Genomic DNA, 14,566 nt, shown 5'->3' on the forward strand with positions numbered 1-14,566 from the left:
CCTGCGCTGGACGCATGAAAGAAGACGAAGGAATGGGCTAGGGGAGAAGTGAGAAGGAAGAAGTAGGAATAAAATGGCGGACGACACCCGTCTCACTTAGATTATGTCATTTCTATTGCCGTTCTAGTTAGGAACGCTACAAGTGTTTTCTTACTAACCGTCATCAATTTGTTACTACGAATAATTACGATTCATCATTGACTGAGGTTCGTTCTGGTGTGACTCAGGGATCAGTACTAGGGCCCCTACTTTTCCTGATTTATATTAATGACCTACCTTCTTCATTGACATCTCACATTCACTTGTTTGCTGACGATTGCGTGATATATTGTGAAATAATTACTAACGACGACATTAATGCTCTTCAGTTTGACTCAGACTACGTGATTGATTGGTGTAACACTTGGCTTATGGAACTTAATATAGTGAGTATAGTGAGTATAGTGAGAATAGTGAGTATAGTGAGTGTAGTGAGTATAGTGAGTGAGTAATAGTGAGTATTAAATCAGTATCTTGTTATAAATATCTCGGAGTGCACATTACAAATAATCTCTCATGGAAACGACATATCCAACACATTACATCAAAAGCTAACCGCATGCTGGGCTATCTTAAACGAAATTTTTCACTCGCACCTTCTTCCCTGAAAAAACAGCTATATGTCACCAACATTCGGCCTAATCTAGAGTATGCATCCTCAATATGGGACCCTCATCAATTAACATTAATAAACAGCTTAGAAGCTGTGCAGAATCGGTCCGTTCGTTTTATTCTTAACAATTACCAGCGCACAGCAAGCGTAACTAGCATCAAACTTGCCCTCAATATATCTCTCCTTTCCAAACGCAGAAAAATCGCTCGCCTTTGCCTGTTCCATAAAATATACCACTTAATTCCTACACTCAAATCACGCCTTATCGAACCAGCCTCTTTTACTTCTGCACGCTTGGACCATCGTCATAAGGTAAACATCCCATTCCACAAAACGTCTACCTATGGTAATTCATTTCTTCCGAAATCATGCCAGGAATGGAATTACCTACCGGATACACTAGTCTGTATAACTAACACAGATAACTTCCCTAAGGCACGCACTAATATAATCTAGTATGCCTTGATATGAATGTATAACGAAGCAATTCCTTTTCCTCCTGAACAGTATTGTTGATAAGTTTTCTTTTTTTATTATCTACCTAATCTGCAAACATTGTATATTGTATTATACTTTATTTTCTATCATTCTGTGCTTATTGTCTCACTCTAACCTGTCCTATACACCATGTATTTATATTTAATCTGTATTACTGAAGTTTTCCGTTTTTCTTTGTATAATTATATTTTTACCGCATTATGCTCTTTCTGAGTCGCTCTCGAGTTATTTATACGTTGTACCATGCATTGTAATCTGATTAGTATTCGTGTTTCCTTTCTCCTTTCTTGCATACTTATCTGTATTTATTAGCCCCTCCCCTCTGTAATGCTTCATTCATAATGCCCTGAGGGTACTATAAAAAATAAATAAATGTAAAGTTATGCGCGTGCAGAGGAACACCTCAAGTACTCTTGCTACTTACTGTCTAAATATAATTCCTTTAGAACCCGTTAACTCATACAAATACTTAGGGGTTCATATAATAGCAAAACTAACCTTGAACACTCACTTAGTACATAATAAGTAAAGCTAACAGCATGCTCGGTTACTTACGCCACAAGTTTTCCAAAGCACCATCATCCTTAAAATTACTACTTTACCAGTCATTAGTACGTCCTAAATTAGAATACGCTGCAGCTGTGTGGGACCCATACCATGAAAACCTCATTTCTTCACTCGAGCTTGTCCAAAATAACTCAGTCCAATTCATATTTTCAAATTATAACCGTACCGCTAGCGTAACATCAATGAAGGATAATCTGTCTCTTCCATCACTTGCATCTCGCAGAACAATAGCACGTTTGACACTGTTTCACAAATTTCATTACCATTCCTCCCTTCACAGTAACTTCATTTCTCAGCCTCTTTACCTATCGAGCCGCATCGATCATCGCCATAAGGTCGGACTTCAAACAGGCAACACTAACACTTTCAGTCAATCTTTCTTTCCCAGATCATCACGACAGTGGAACCACCTTCCCTGTGAAATTGTATCTATTGTCGATAACAAACTGTTTCGTAAGGCTTTAGCTAACATTGTATAATTAGGAAATATTAACATGTTATTTCATTTACTTGCCGTACTTACAGGCGACTAAGGACGACACTGGTTAACATTGTACTAACAGGAATTATCAAGTTGCTACTTTGTTTACATTGTCTGTCGTACTTACAAATATTGGGCAAGATATTACATAGTATTGTAAAATTAGTAATTACTAACACACTGCATTGTTTATTTTCCGTACTTTAGTTATACTTCCCGTTTTCCCACTCCCCTCTGTAATGCCTTCGGGCCTTGAGGGTACAATAAATAAATAAATAAATAAATAAATAAATAAATAAATAAATAAATAAATAAATAAATAAATAAATAAATAAATAAATAAATGATTTTTTCAGTTCAGTATTTCGGCCCAGCACAACTTGTGACATTCCTTCTCAGCCAGTTAAGCTTAATCCTATGGCACCCATAGAAATAGATTAAAGGGGAATTACTGCATTACTTCAACGACTAGATGTGTCCAAAGCTGGAGGCCCTGATGGTTTGTCCAATGGCCTTTTAAAGTTGTGTGCCGAATCTGTACCTCCTTTTTTAGCACTCCTATTAAAGAAATCTTTGCGCACTGGTTCTCTTCCTGTCGATTGGAAGGTTGCCTGCGTGGTCCCTAATCATAAGAACGGGCCTCGGGAATTGGCCTCTAATTACCATCCTATATCCTTAATACGTAATGTCTGTAAAACTCTAGAACACATCCTATATACAAACATAATGAATCATCTCAATCCCTTATTAAATCCACATCAGCACGGCTTCCGGCAAGGGAGATCCCGTGTTACACAACTAACAGAGTTTGTTCATGAGGTATGCGAAGCTATGGATCGTTGTAGTATCATTGACTGCATATTCATTGATTTTAAAAAAGGCTTTTGACGTATTAGATCATGGTCTCTTAGTCCACAAGTTGCGCTGTTTAAATGTGAATCAGAATGTTGTAGAATGGATTAGGGAATATTTAAGTTTAAGGTGGCAGTATGTCACAATAAACGGAGCCAAATCAAATGCAGCTTCCATCACGTCAGGCGTCCCACAGGGGACAGTTTTGGGACCGTTGGTTTTTCTTGTGTTCATTAATGACATATCAGAGAATATTACTTCCCACATGCGACTCTTCGCTGATGACTGTGTGGTCTACAGAGAAGCGAAAAATTCCCAGGATTCGCTTGCTTTGCAGGAAGACCTAAATACATTGCACCGGTGGTGCGAACAGTGGCACATGAATGTATATTTGCAAAAAACAGTGCACATGTGTTCCACGAGGAAAAAGAATGTACCTACTTACGTCTATAACATAAAGGGCCACTTACTGGAAACTGTTCTCGAATATAAGTATTAGGTGTGTACATCACCTCAAAACTATGTTGGCATCGACATGTTGATTATGTTGCTGGGATTAACGCTTGCAAAATGTTGGGTTTTTTGCGCCGTAACACGAGAATGTTTCCGCAAGACTCTAGGGATTTGCCATTTCAAACGTATATTAGGTCCGCGTTGGAATATGCTTGTGCTGTATGGGACCCGCCGACAAAGACTGACAGACAAAAATTAGAAAGAATCGAGAACTTAGCAGCCCGCTACGTTTCTGGGAATTATAGTAGATAAATTAGTGTGTCTGGCATAAAACAGGAATTAGAATGGGAACCCCTTGAAGTAAGAAGAAGAAAGCTAAGGCTTAAATTTTTTCAAAACATATATTACGATAAGATTGCTATTCCTAGGGAGAAGTACATTTTTCATCCACACTACAGATCCGAGCGGGTTGATCATAACCCTAAAGTGCGTGAATTCAGGTCAAGAACCGATATGTTCAAGATGTCGTTTTTTCCTCACACTGTTCGAGAATGGAATGCTTTATCTTCATTTCTTGTTAATATTACTGACAATGAAGTGTTTGCATTGTGATTGTGACTGCCATTGTAATATTTTTTTCTTTTGCACAACCCCCCCCCCCCCCCCCCCCCCACTGTAATGCCACTGTGGCGCTGTGGGTAAATAAATAAATAAATAAATAAATAAAAATAAGAAAAATGGGCTGGATGTTCTCGAGGGTGATGGGCTTGTGCGTTTTTGGGATAAATATGACTTTTGCATGGTTCCAGGAGGCAAGGAGGGTACCTGCCTCCCAGAACACTCGTTAAACTAAGTAACTAGGTGAGATATGGAAACATTATCAAGATTTCTAATGGCAGCATTCGTAATTTGATCTTCCGCGGGTGCTGTATTGCGCAATTTCAATAGGGCAGCGCGAAATTCAGTATCTCTAATAGGAGCGTCAAGCTGTGGTTGGGGTGAACCCGTGTACGCGGGATGTTTGCGAGGAGGCCCTGTTATGAGGAAGACCGATGGTTATGAGTGAGGCGGCAAATGCCAAGACACGTCTGTTTTAGGTTGAGTCTGTTTTAGGCTTGTAGCACAACTCGAAAGAGCAAAAAAAGGAAGGAGGCAGGGGTAATCAAAGGGAACGGAAAACAGAGTGAGCTCTAACTTCCAACTGACGGTTTATTTCGTGACACAAGACTACTTACACACTCGGCAAACCATATGACAACAAGAGATAACAAAGAAACCAAGCAACAACACCGATAGTAGCCAAGTGGTAACATATTCAGACAGCCTGTGGTTGCAGTTGGAGATACGCCAATTCATTGCCTGATAATGATAACGAAGGTGAGCTTACACATGCATGGCCCAGACCAATGATAGCCTTTGCTTCGATGATTTCTCTTGTGAACTGATTACGACTGCGACCAAGAATGACGCATTCTTCTAAGACAGGTTCGCAACCACACGTTTTGCAGTGCTGCGCTAGAAACCCCCCAGCTGTAATACAATTCTTGGCATTGTAAACACGTTCGCGCAACCTGTCAGTCAGACATCGGCCAGTTTGACCAACGTAGCGTTTTCCGCACGTGAGTGGAAAACAATAAACAACACAATGTGCGCAATTAACAAACTTATTTTTGTGGTTCTTGTCACAGGAAAGAGGAGCTACCTTATTGGGATTAGTGAGATTGCAAATCCTCATTAGCTATTTAGGGGCAGAAAACACTACACGAACATTAATTAGCTCGCTGGGCGATTTTATTAAGATTATGTGAGATGGTGTAAATATAAGGGATGACGCTAGTCCTACCCGGAGTAGTTACAGGATTATCTGCGTGCTGGTTGTCTTTTCTACGCTCTCTTAGAATTCGTTCTGCTATTGACACTTGTAGGGACACGGGATAATCAGCCTGCGAAAGCCGTTCGCACTGAGAGGCAAAGCTAGACGAAACAGTATGGTGGCACGACTTTTTCAAAGCATTATTGAGGCAGAGGTTAGCAATGCCTCTCTTGATCAACTTGGAATGGGCAGAATGAAACGGAAGAAGTGGTTTGTTAGCACGAGGTTCATAGGACAAACACGTATGAATATCCGAACAAGCTAAGCGCAAATTCAAAAACCGGATCTCATGGTCCTGTGGGAGCTTGTAGGTAACTTCAAGGGGTACAAGGCATTCTTGGACTATTGGCACTCCCGAGGCAACCTTAGTCTCAAGGTCAGCCGGAGAACACTGAACACAAAACAAAAAAAATCGTCCACGTAACGAAATATTTTAGAAATGTTAGTCTGACAAAGGTTGACTGACATGGCGACGTCTAGGCGAGCTAAAGATAGATCACTGAGGAGCGGGGCAATGCACGAACCAATGTATACTCCGTTTTTCTGCTAATAGACGGTGTCATTCCATGTAGTGAACATAGATGACAAATAAAAGCTCAAAAGTTCTAAAAAGTGATTACTAGCCAGCCCGGCATTATTTTGAAAACGGGTGACGCCAATTTCATCAACTGTCAGTGAAATAGCTGACAGCCGGTCATTGTGAGAAATAGAACAGTAGAGGTCCTTCACATCGACAGAGAAGACTTGAAAGCCTCGATCAGAGTTGTCCTTTAAAAATTCGATTACTTCATCGGAGTGGCGTATTAACAACGGGTCATTCACGGGTAAAATGGCTAGCTTGGCCTGCAGAAACAGTGCGTCAGACTTCTGCCACGTGTCCTTTTCTGAAACAATAACCCTAAACGGGACGTCGAGCCTGTGCGTTTTCGCGCTGAAGAACACATCTAGGTGATCGCGTTTGCTGCTGGCAATGTTACTGAACACTTGACGTTACCTACGAGCTCCCACAGGATCATGAGATCCGGTTTTTGGATTTGCGCTTAGCTTGTTCGGATATTCATACGTGTTGGTCCTATGAACCTCGTGCTAACAAACCACTTCTTCCGTTTTATTCTGCCCATTCCAAGTTGATCAAGAGAGGCATTGCTAACCTTTGCCTTAGTAATGCTTTCAAAAAGTCGTGCCATCATACTGTTTCGTCTAGCTTTGCCTCTCAATGCGAACGGCTTTCGCAGGCTGGTTATCCCGTGTCCCTACAAGTGTCAATAGCAGAACGGATTCTAAGAGAGCGTAGAAACGACAGCCAGTGCGCAGATAATCCTGTCTCTACTCGGGGTAGGACTAGCGTCAGCCCTTATATTCACACCATCTCACATAATCTTGCGGAGGAAACAGAAACAATACCGTTAACTTATCAAGCACTACTACAACACTATCGGCTTGGACGCAGGGTGTACCCTCCACCACATCCCAAACTAACAAGAAACGAAGGCACCGACTACGGGCGACTCCAGAGCAATACCTTTACCCACGGAATCTTGCTGCATCATTTCCACCCGACGCTATACAGCTACACCTGTCCACACTGCAACGTGCCTGACACCCTGGCGCACCTCCTCCTGCAATGCAAGAACACCCGAGCAAGCATCACAGCGACACAACTAATAGCAGCAGACGCAGATCCAAACCTCCTCGCTGAAACGTGGGAGGCTGCGATCTCCAAGTCGCACCTGGTCGACCAGCGCGAACTAGTCGCCCGGGCCCGGAGGGCGATCCAAGCCAGAGGGTTCCTGGATAAGGGAGCCTCCCACGTACCTCGACTGACAAGTCACGACTTCAAATAAATGTTTCATTCTCTCTCTCTCTCTCACATAATCTTAAGAAAATCGCCCAGCGAGCGAATGTTCGTGTAGTGTTTTCTGCCCCTAACAAGCTAATGAGGATTTGCAATCTCACTAATCCCAATAAGGTAGCTCCACTTTCCTGTGACAAGAACCGCAAAAATAAGTTTGTTAATTGCGCACATTGTGTTGTTTATTGTTTTGCACTCAAGTGCGGAAAACGTTACGTTGATCAAATTGGGCGATGTCTGAATGATCTCATTCCATGATCTCATTCAGGCACTGAACAACGAAGAGGCTGCGGTTTCGAGCGTGTCCAGCATTAAGGAGCAAGGGCTAAACTTGCAAGCGATCCTGTGTGAGTACGAGGACGTGTTTGCACCTGAACTGGGTCTGTTCACGGTTCCGCCCGCTCATCTATACATGAATGAGGATGCGTTTCTAAGGTTCTTCTAAGCCAGGCCACTTCCATATGCAATGCGAGAAAAGGTTTCTAACGAGCTGGACAGGCTTGGTAAATCGGGAGTACTGTCCCTGGTGGCTCACTCGGAGTGGGCGACGCTGATAGTTCCGGTAATGAGGAAAGACGGAACAGTTCGCTTGTGTGGCGATTGCAAGATAACGATAAATACCAGCTGTGTGGTGGAGCAGTACCCACTTCCGGAAATTAAGGACCTTTTTGCTGCATGGCACGAAGGTGACGTTTACAGCACATTGGACCTTCGAGACGCCTACAACCAGGTTCCCCTGGATGAGCAGTCAAAGAAGCTGACGATCATTAACACACATCGGGGATTATTCCGCTTTAATCGCCTGCCATTTGATGTGTCTTCTGCCCCAGCTATCTTTCAGCGAATAATGGACAGCGTCCTGAACGGGTTGCCGGGAGTCCAGGGGTACTTGGACGAAGTTTTGGTTGCCGAGAAGGGGAATGACGGCGGAAAGAGCCTCAAGGCAGTTCTCCAGCGCTGTCGAGAGTACGGCGTCAAGCTAAGGAAGGACAAGTGCACCTTAAGGATGCCTGAGGTTTCGTACCTTGGCCACAAGGTCAGTACGGGAGAGCTGCAACCTCTGGAGAAGAACAAGAACGCTATCATGAAGGCGCCAACACCCAAGAACGTGAGCGAACTGCGTTCCTACTTGGGTCTTCTTACTTACTACAGCAAGTTCCTTCCCAATATGGCCAGTCTGCTATTCCCGCTCTACTATTTGCTAACGAAATAACGTCGCTGGAATAGGGACTCGCAACAACGGAAAGCGTTTCAGAAGTCAAAAGACGCTTTATGCAATGCCAAAATGCATACTCTATTCGATCCCTCACTGCCACTGAGCTTGGAGTGCGATGCGTCACCGCACGGAATCGGAGCGGTACTGTGCCATCGCATTGGCAATGTTGACAAGCCTATAAGTTTGCGCTCTCGAAGACTTACCAAAAGGGAAAGGAATTTATTCTCAACTGGAGCTTGAAGCATTGGCCCTAGTGTTCGGGGTATCAAACTTTCGGGACTAGTTACTGGGAAGAACATTCACCTTGATCACAGATCACAAGCCGCTGGTGGGTGTATTTCGCGAAGTTCGTCCCACGCCTATCATGGCTGCCCCAAGAATTGAGCGTTGGTCCTTGCTATTGGGAGCATACCAGTACAAGATAGAGTACAAACCTTGCTCGGACAACCTGGATGCAGACGCACTCAGTCGGCTTCCTCCATACACCACCAAGGACACATCAGAGGAGTTACACGAGTACGTGCACTCGCTGCAGCAGCTGTATGACACACCCCTTTCGTCGCAAGCAATGAGACAGCTGACCGAGAAAGATCAAGTACTTAGAAATGTCAAATCCTACGTGCTTCATGATTGGCGAAAGGAGCGGAAAGCACCCGATCCGCGGTTGGACCCATACTTTGGACGAAAGAGTGAGCTAACCGTTTACGAAGGTCTCAATTACTGGGGTCTTGATTCCCGAGGCTGCTCGTAGTGACATGCTGCAATTCCAGCATGAGACGCACCAGGGAATGTCTGCAATGAAGGCATTGGCCCGTACGGTCATGTGGTGGCCCGGCATCGACGGAGCTATCGAACAAATCAGACGGAATTCTGCTACATGCATAAAAGCAAGCGCAGTGCCGCCGGCAAAAATACCAGCAAGCAGGCCACTAACGCACGAGAATGGGTCACGTGTACATTTGGATTATGCTCGTTCAGTAAATAACACTATGATTCCAGTGTCTATAGATTCACATTCGAAATGTATCGAAGCAATTCCAGTGCGGCATGACACAGCGCAATCGACAGTTAGATTCTTGCGTTAAATCTTCAGCAGGCTGGGCATAACAAGAACCATTGTGACAGACAACGGAACTCAGTTCACGTCAGAGACTTTCACGAAGTTTCTGACAGGAAATAACATAAAGCACTTTCGTACGGCATCATATCACCCCCAAGCGAACGGGCTTGCTGAACGCGCCGTGCGGGCGCTGAAAGATGGCCTCAAGAAGGTTCGGTCAGGTGACTTGGCTGAGCGATTGGCTAAACTGCTGTTTAGCTAACGTAGAACGCCCCTGGATGATGGACGATCACTGTCTCAAAGTCTGTTAGGTTATCAGATCCGTTCTCGTTTAGACATGTACCTTCCACCGCCCGTAACCTTTCCTATCTGTCCACAGGCAGATCAAGGAAGCAAGCTGAACCCGGGCACTCCTGTTTGGGCTCGCAACTTCGGAGAGGGAGAAAGGTAGCTGCCAGCCACAGTAAAAGAAACAAGAGGATCTCGAATGATCACCATTGAAACGGCAGAAGGTGAGCTTCAGTGTCACATGGATCAAGTGCGTCCTCGATACAGTCCTGTGCCGGCACAACCTTCGAAAGATCAACCAGCTGGTGTGCCGCCGCTACCAGAAGAGGCTGAACCAGCTGTGCTTCGTAGATCGACCCCTATACGAAAATCCGTACAGTGGTGCTCACCTTAAGGAGTAAGAGTGCTGCAAATTGAAAACGACAACGAAGATAGAAAAACCGCGATCGCCGTGGCCCGAGACCGACGTCATCACACGCGCCGGAGCGACTTCGGAACGTCGGAGAAAAGGGCTGTCACTGAAAAAAACGGGTGCAGTGTTCCTGTTCTTGTGTGAGCGTTATTATGCTCCTGGCCGTCCGGTCGGATGCCGTTTCCACCCGGTAGCAGTCATAGCAGTTGAGTTATAGCAGTTTGCGTGACGACGCCTGACCCTGTCCGCCAATAAGAGACGAGCAGGCGGCGGATGGCAGATTTACGACCGCTCACCCGTCCCGACCGGAGAGCCATCCGCACGTAGGCGGACGAGAGCACAACGGATAACGGATGGGCGGATTGACCATGTGTCGGCCCTGATGAGGGACGAGCGCGTTCTACTCCGGGCGGTCCTGGCGGCCCAGGTGGCCCGGGCGGCAGCGCAGATGGCTTTAAAGATACAGCGGCCCGGGCGGGCGCGCGCTGTCGCCCGGGCCACTGTATCTGTAAAGCCATCTGCGACGGGCACAGAGTCTGCCGTACGCTGTGTTTTTGCGGCTTAGTTCGTGCTGATGTGAAAGAAAGGACAAAATTCAATTCGCTCGCTGATGCTGCCGCACTTCCTCACTCCAATGTTTTGACAGTGCGTTTCCGCGGTCATCGAGTGATTACTTGTGTGTGACACAGTGCTTCTTTATTTAGTTAGTATGCCTATGTTTACAAGTTTATGCGTCCGATAAAACTAATGTTCTTACATCGTATAGATGTCCACTAATTTTCTATCGCAGTCGATGCTTCGCTTTTCGGGCGAAGCACCGACATTTTTTTATGAACACGCTTACTTTTTTGTATTTTATGAATGGTACCAACTCCTGCAATAACCCTTCATGTGCTGCAGTATGCGTAAATGAAGAAATAAACAAGTGAATAAATAATTAAATAAAGAAACAAATAAATTTGCGGAATGATGACCTCTGAGCGTTGCTACAATTGGCGACAACGTATGCGCCTTGCCTACATGCCATTCTCTCCCTCTTTTTTTTTTAGCTTTAGAACGTGCTTGAAAGATGGGCGACGAGCTATGGCCAGCAAAGGTTGCGGCGATCTTACTCAAGTGCGTTCCCCTTGGAGTACTTGTCTTGTTCGGCACAGCGCAAACCGCACCCAACAACTACCCCTGTGTTCCGAATGGGCCGTACTGGACGTTGCTGGATGTCACACAAATGGTGAGCCGACGTTATTGTGTACATGGCTACACTGTAAAAAAATTAGTAATCAGCAGAAAAAAAGGCGGAAGCTTTCTATTTTTATCGAACAAACAGGTTTTCTATTAATACAGACTTTTTTACATAATGGTTTGTAGCTGTTTACGCTGCAAGAGAGACTGTTCTTAAATTTAACAGAATTGGTCTCCTTACGGTGGAGTAAGAAAATTGCCTTCGATAACGTAACCACAGTGCGAACGTCGTTTATTATTTGTTTGTAACTTCATCATCCACAAATATGGACAGATCGATCTTGCTTGAGAGACATATTTAATCTTAGTTTCTGAAAAATGTGAAGAAGCTCTCCAGATGAATCATGCCCTTGAGAGCATGGCTGTGTGCCTGTAATAAAAGGGTTGTTGCTAGGGTTTGTCGCATAGAACTGGGCGTTATTAGATCTTGCCGTTGAGTGCGGAGTTGGCCGACGTTGAGGAAGATTTTAAGAACAAAAGGTTTATTTACATTATTTACAGTAATAACACAAAGCAATGAACAGCCATAAAACCATCGACGGCCGGTAACAGATCGGACGCTGCGGTCCGTGGCAGGAACGGAAAAAACTATTCTTCCTGTCTCTGTCTTTTAACCCTTTCGGTCTCTCCGTGTCACGTCATTTTCGGCCAGTCGTCGAGCCAGCTCAAATGTTGTCCTTTTCCTCCAGTAGTAGGCGCCCGTGCAAGTACGGTCTCATTCGGCCAATGGGGAAGCTCCCAGGGGTCCATTGTGCGATAGTTGACTTGTCTCCGGCGTCGCCTCCTCGCCTGGAAGCGCTCAGCTAGAGGAGAGGGCTTGTTCTCGAACGACCTTCCAGAGCCGCCGAACAACTTTGCTCGGGACCAAGATCAACTACCTGGAACCATGCCAGCCTCCCGTTGCACTTTCGGGAAGAGTCAAGAAGCGGGGGGGGGGGGGGAGACAATACCTCGACGTGCGGCGCACGAAGTGGGGGTCGCCAACGTGTGTGAGGGGTCCGGTAACGTGGTAGACGCGCCCTGGCGCACCATAATTGGAATGCGACGGTGGTTGACTGGGGTCGACGAACATGAGTGATGCCAGGAAAAGGGTTCTGATCCTACAGTGTCTTGTCACCGGATGTTTTTTTGTACTACTTGTATGGTCCGTGCAGCGTGCTTTTCTCTACTTGCGTTATTTGTTACAACCGCGTTCCATATTTACCGCTTTTGTATCCTCTGAAAGCTGCAATCATCAGCGCAGTAACATTTACTCTCAAAACGGAGTAAACCATCGAACAATTGTCTTGTCAGCCACCAACAAAAAAATGTCACCAACAAGAAATGTTAGTGAAAATCGAAAAAAAAACAGAACAGGAAGACAAAGAAAATCTAAACGACTCAAATTGCCAAACATTCTTTTTCGGTGAGCATTTCTACTTTTCAAATATCCCAATTTTCAATATTTCAATTTCAATAATTTCAATTTTCAATAATTTCCAATTTATGTGTGCTCTTGTCTACGTACTATCGCATTATTCTCATAAAAAATCATATCCGACATTAAGCTGATTTTGAACCCGGTTCTCTCAACACTGCAGCTCTACTCAGTTCATAGACGCAACCTTGAAGAAACATATACCAGTGTAGACTAGCTTCAGTCGTGCAAGCGAGCGCTTTGAAACGGTCTGTAGGTGAATCATGTCTCATCTTTACTTTACTCTTACTTTACTGATACACTTTACTGATAAAAGCGAAAATGAGAATAAGTGTGTTTTATTGTGACAATATGATTTATTTTTTACGGATTACACAAATTGCAGAATGTATTCTACATGCCCATGCGTGCTATTACCCAACTAGAGTGCAGCACGTTTCCCTCAAGATGACCTTGCTTACGGTTAAATATAAAACAACTTTCAATGCTTATTTTGCCTCTTCAATACTGGAATTACCCCAACTACTGAAGCATTCACGCCTCTATAGGGTGTGGAGGTGGTTGGGGAGCGTAAGTCACCATGGCCATGGTTTGCTGGACCCGGCCAGGCCATGTTGCCGCTGGTTCCTGGGAGCGGCAAGTGGAGGCAACTGGACGGGAAGCACGCGCCAGCGCGCCTCCGGACCTGCGGCACCTTGTTTTTCTCGGAGCTTCTCGGGCCCCAAAGCGCGTAGTGCGATCGAATACATATATATATATATATATATATATATATATATATATATATATATATATATATATATATATATATATTTATCGTAGTATATATATATATATATATATATATATATATATATATATATATATATATATATATATAAATAACAGAAGTATGACAACAAGAAGATGGGCTGCAGTCCATAGTTTCCTTCAGGCAGTCCGGGTGGCGTCCGTGTGGAAGCAATGGGAATCAAGAAAGTTACCTGGTGGCTGAAGCTAAAAGTGCCGCGGAGGAATTTTGTTGCCCGGCAAAGTTATCCGAAGAGCGGTAAGCTTGCGATGAGACTCCGTGACTGGGGAAGAGGATAGGTGAGGCGTCGTTTGGTCGGAGCTTCTGGTTCAACAGATGACTGTTCCAGTGCACGATTCTCTGTTCGCATGGTCACTCGCGTTTGCTCTCTGTGCACCTTCATCGCGAGGTATTGCCCACGCTGCTGATTTCTAGAGCCTGTGGTGGTCGTGTCGATGACCGACCACGAAGTCTGACCACAGACAGTCGTTTAAAATTATTATTTTTTGTGGAATTGTTCAAACACGTGAATTACCTAGCATGCTGTCCCACTTTCGTGCTTATCTCTAATGACGAGTCGCAATGACCTGTCGCATGCTGCTTTGCCGACTTGGTTCGCGGTGCAAAGCTATGGACAGCTAGAGGAGCGTGATCTGGGAGATAACTCTGAATAATGCCTTGGGAAGGTGCTGTCAGCCCTTCCACTGTGTCGGTAAGCGAGATGTGTTAACAGGTTTCCTTGATTTATTCATCTGGGCTGTCGTAAAGACTGGATGGCAAGCCGACGAAAACAGATTGACAAAGGAAGGTAGGGTCAGCCGTGATTAGGTGGGTCCAACAAACGTTGGGAAAGAAATGAATCGTACAGTACTATTGGCACAGAAATAAATCGTTGGCAGTGTGAAGCTGGTTGGTG

At 44.7% G+C, this 14,566-nt stretch overlaps 1 protein-coding gene across 5 annotated transcripts in view; it reads left to right on the forward strand.

The window, feature by feature from the left end:
* The window catches only part of LOC135913793 (ATP-binding cassette sub-family C member 2-like), a 272,909-nt gene that overhangs the window by 34,694 nt on the left and 223,649 nt on the right, over positions 1 to 14,566 (forward strand). For all 5 annotated transcript variants that reach the window (XM_065446481.1, XM_065446480.1, XM_070541305.1 and 2 more), the window contains exon 2: positions 11,254 to 11,432. In XM_065446481.1, the coding sequence (XP_065302553.1) occupies positions 11,274 to 11,432 (159 nt within the window). In that variant the 5' untranslated portion in view covers positions 11,254 to 11,273. The remainder of the gene's footprint in view (positions 1 to 11,253; positions 11,433 to 14,566) is intronic.

The sequence above is a fragment of the Dermacentor albipictus genome, chromosome 6 (genome assembly GCF_038994185.2).
Source record: "Dermacentor albipictus isolate Rhodes 1998 colony chromosome 6, USDA_Dalb.pri_finalv2, whole genome shotgun sequence".
NCBI classification, from domain to species: Eukaryota; Metazoa; Arthropoda; class Arachnida; order Ixodida; family Ixodidae; genus Dermacentor; species Dermacentor albipictus.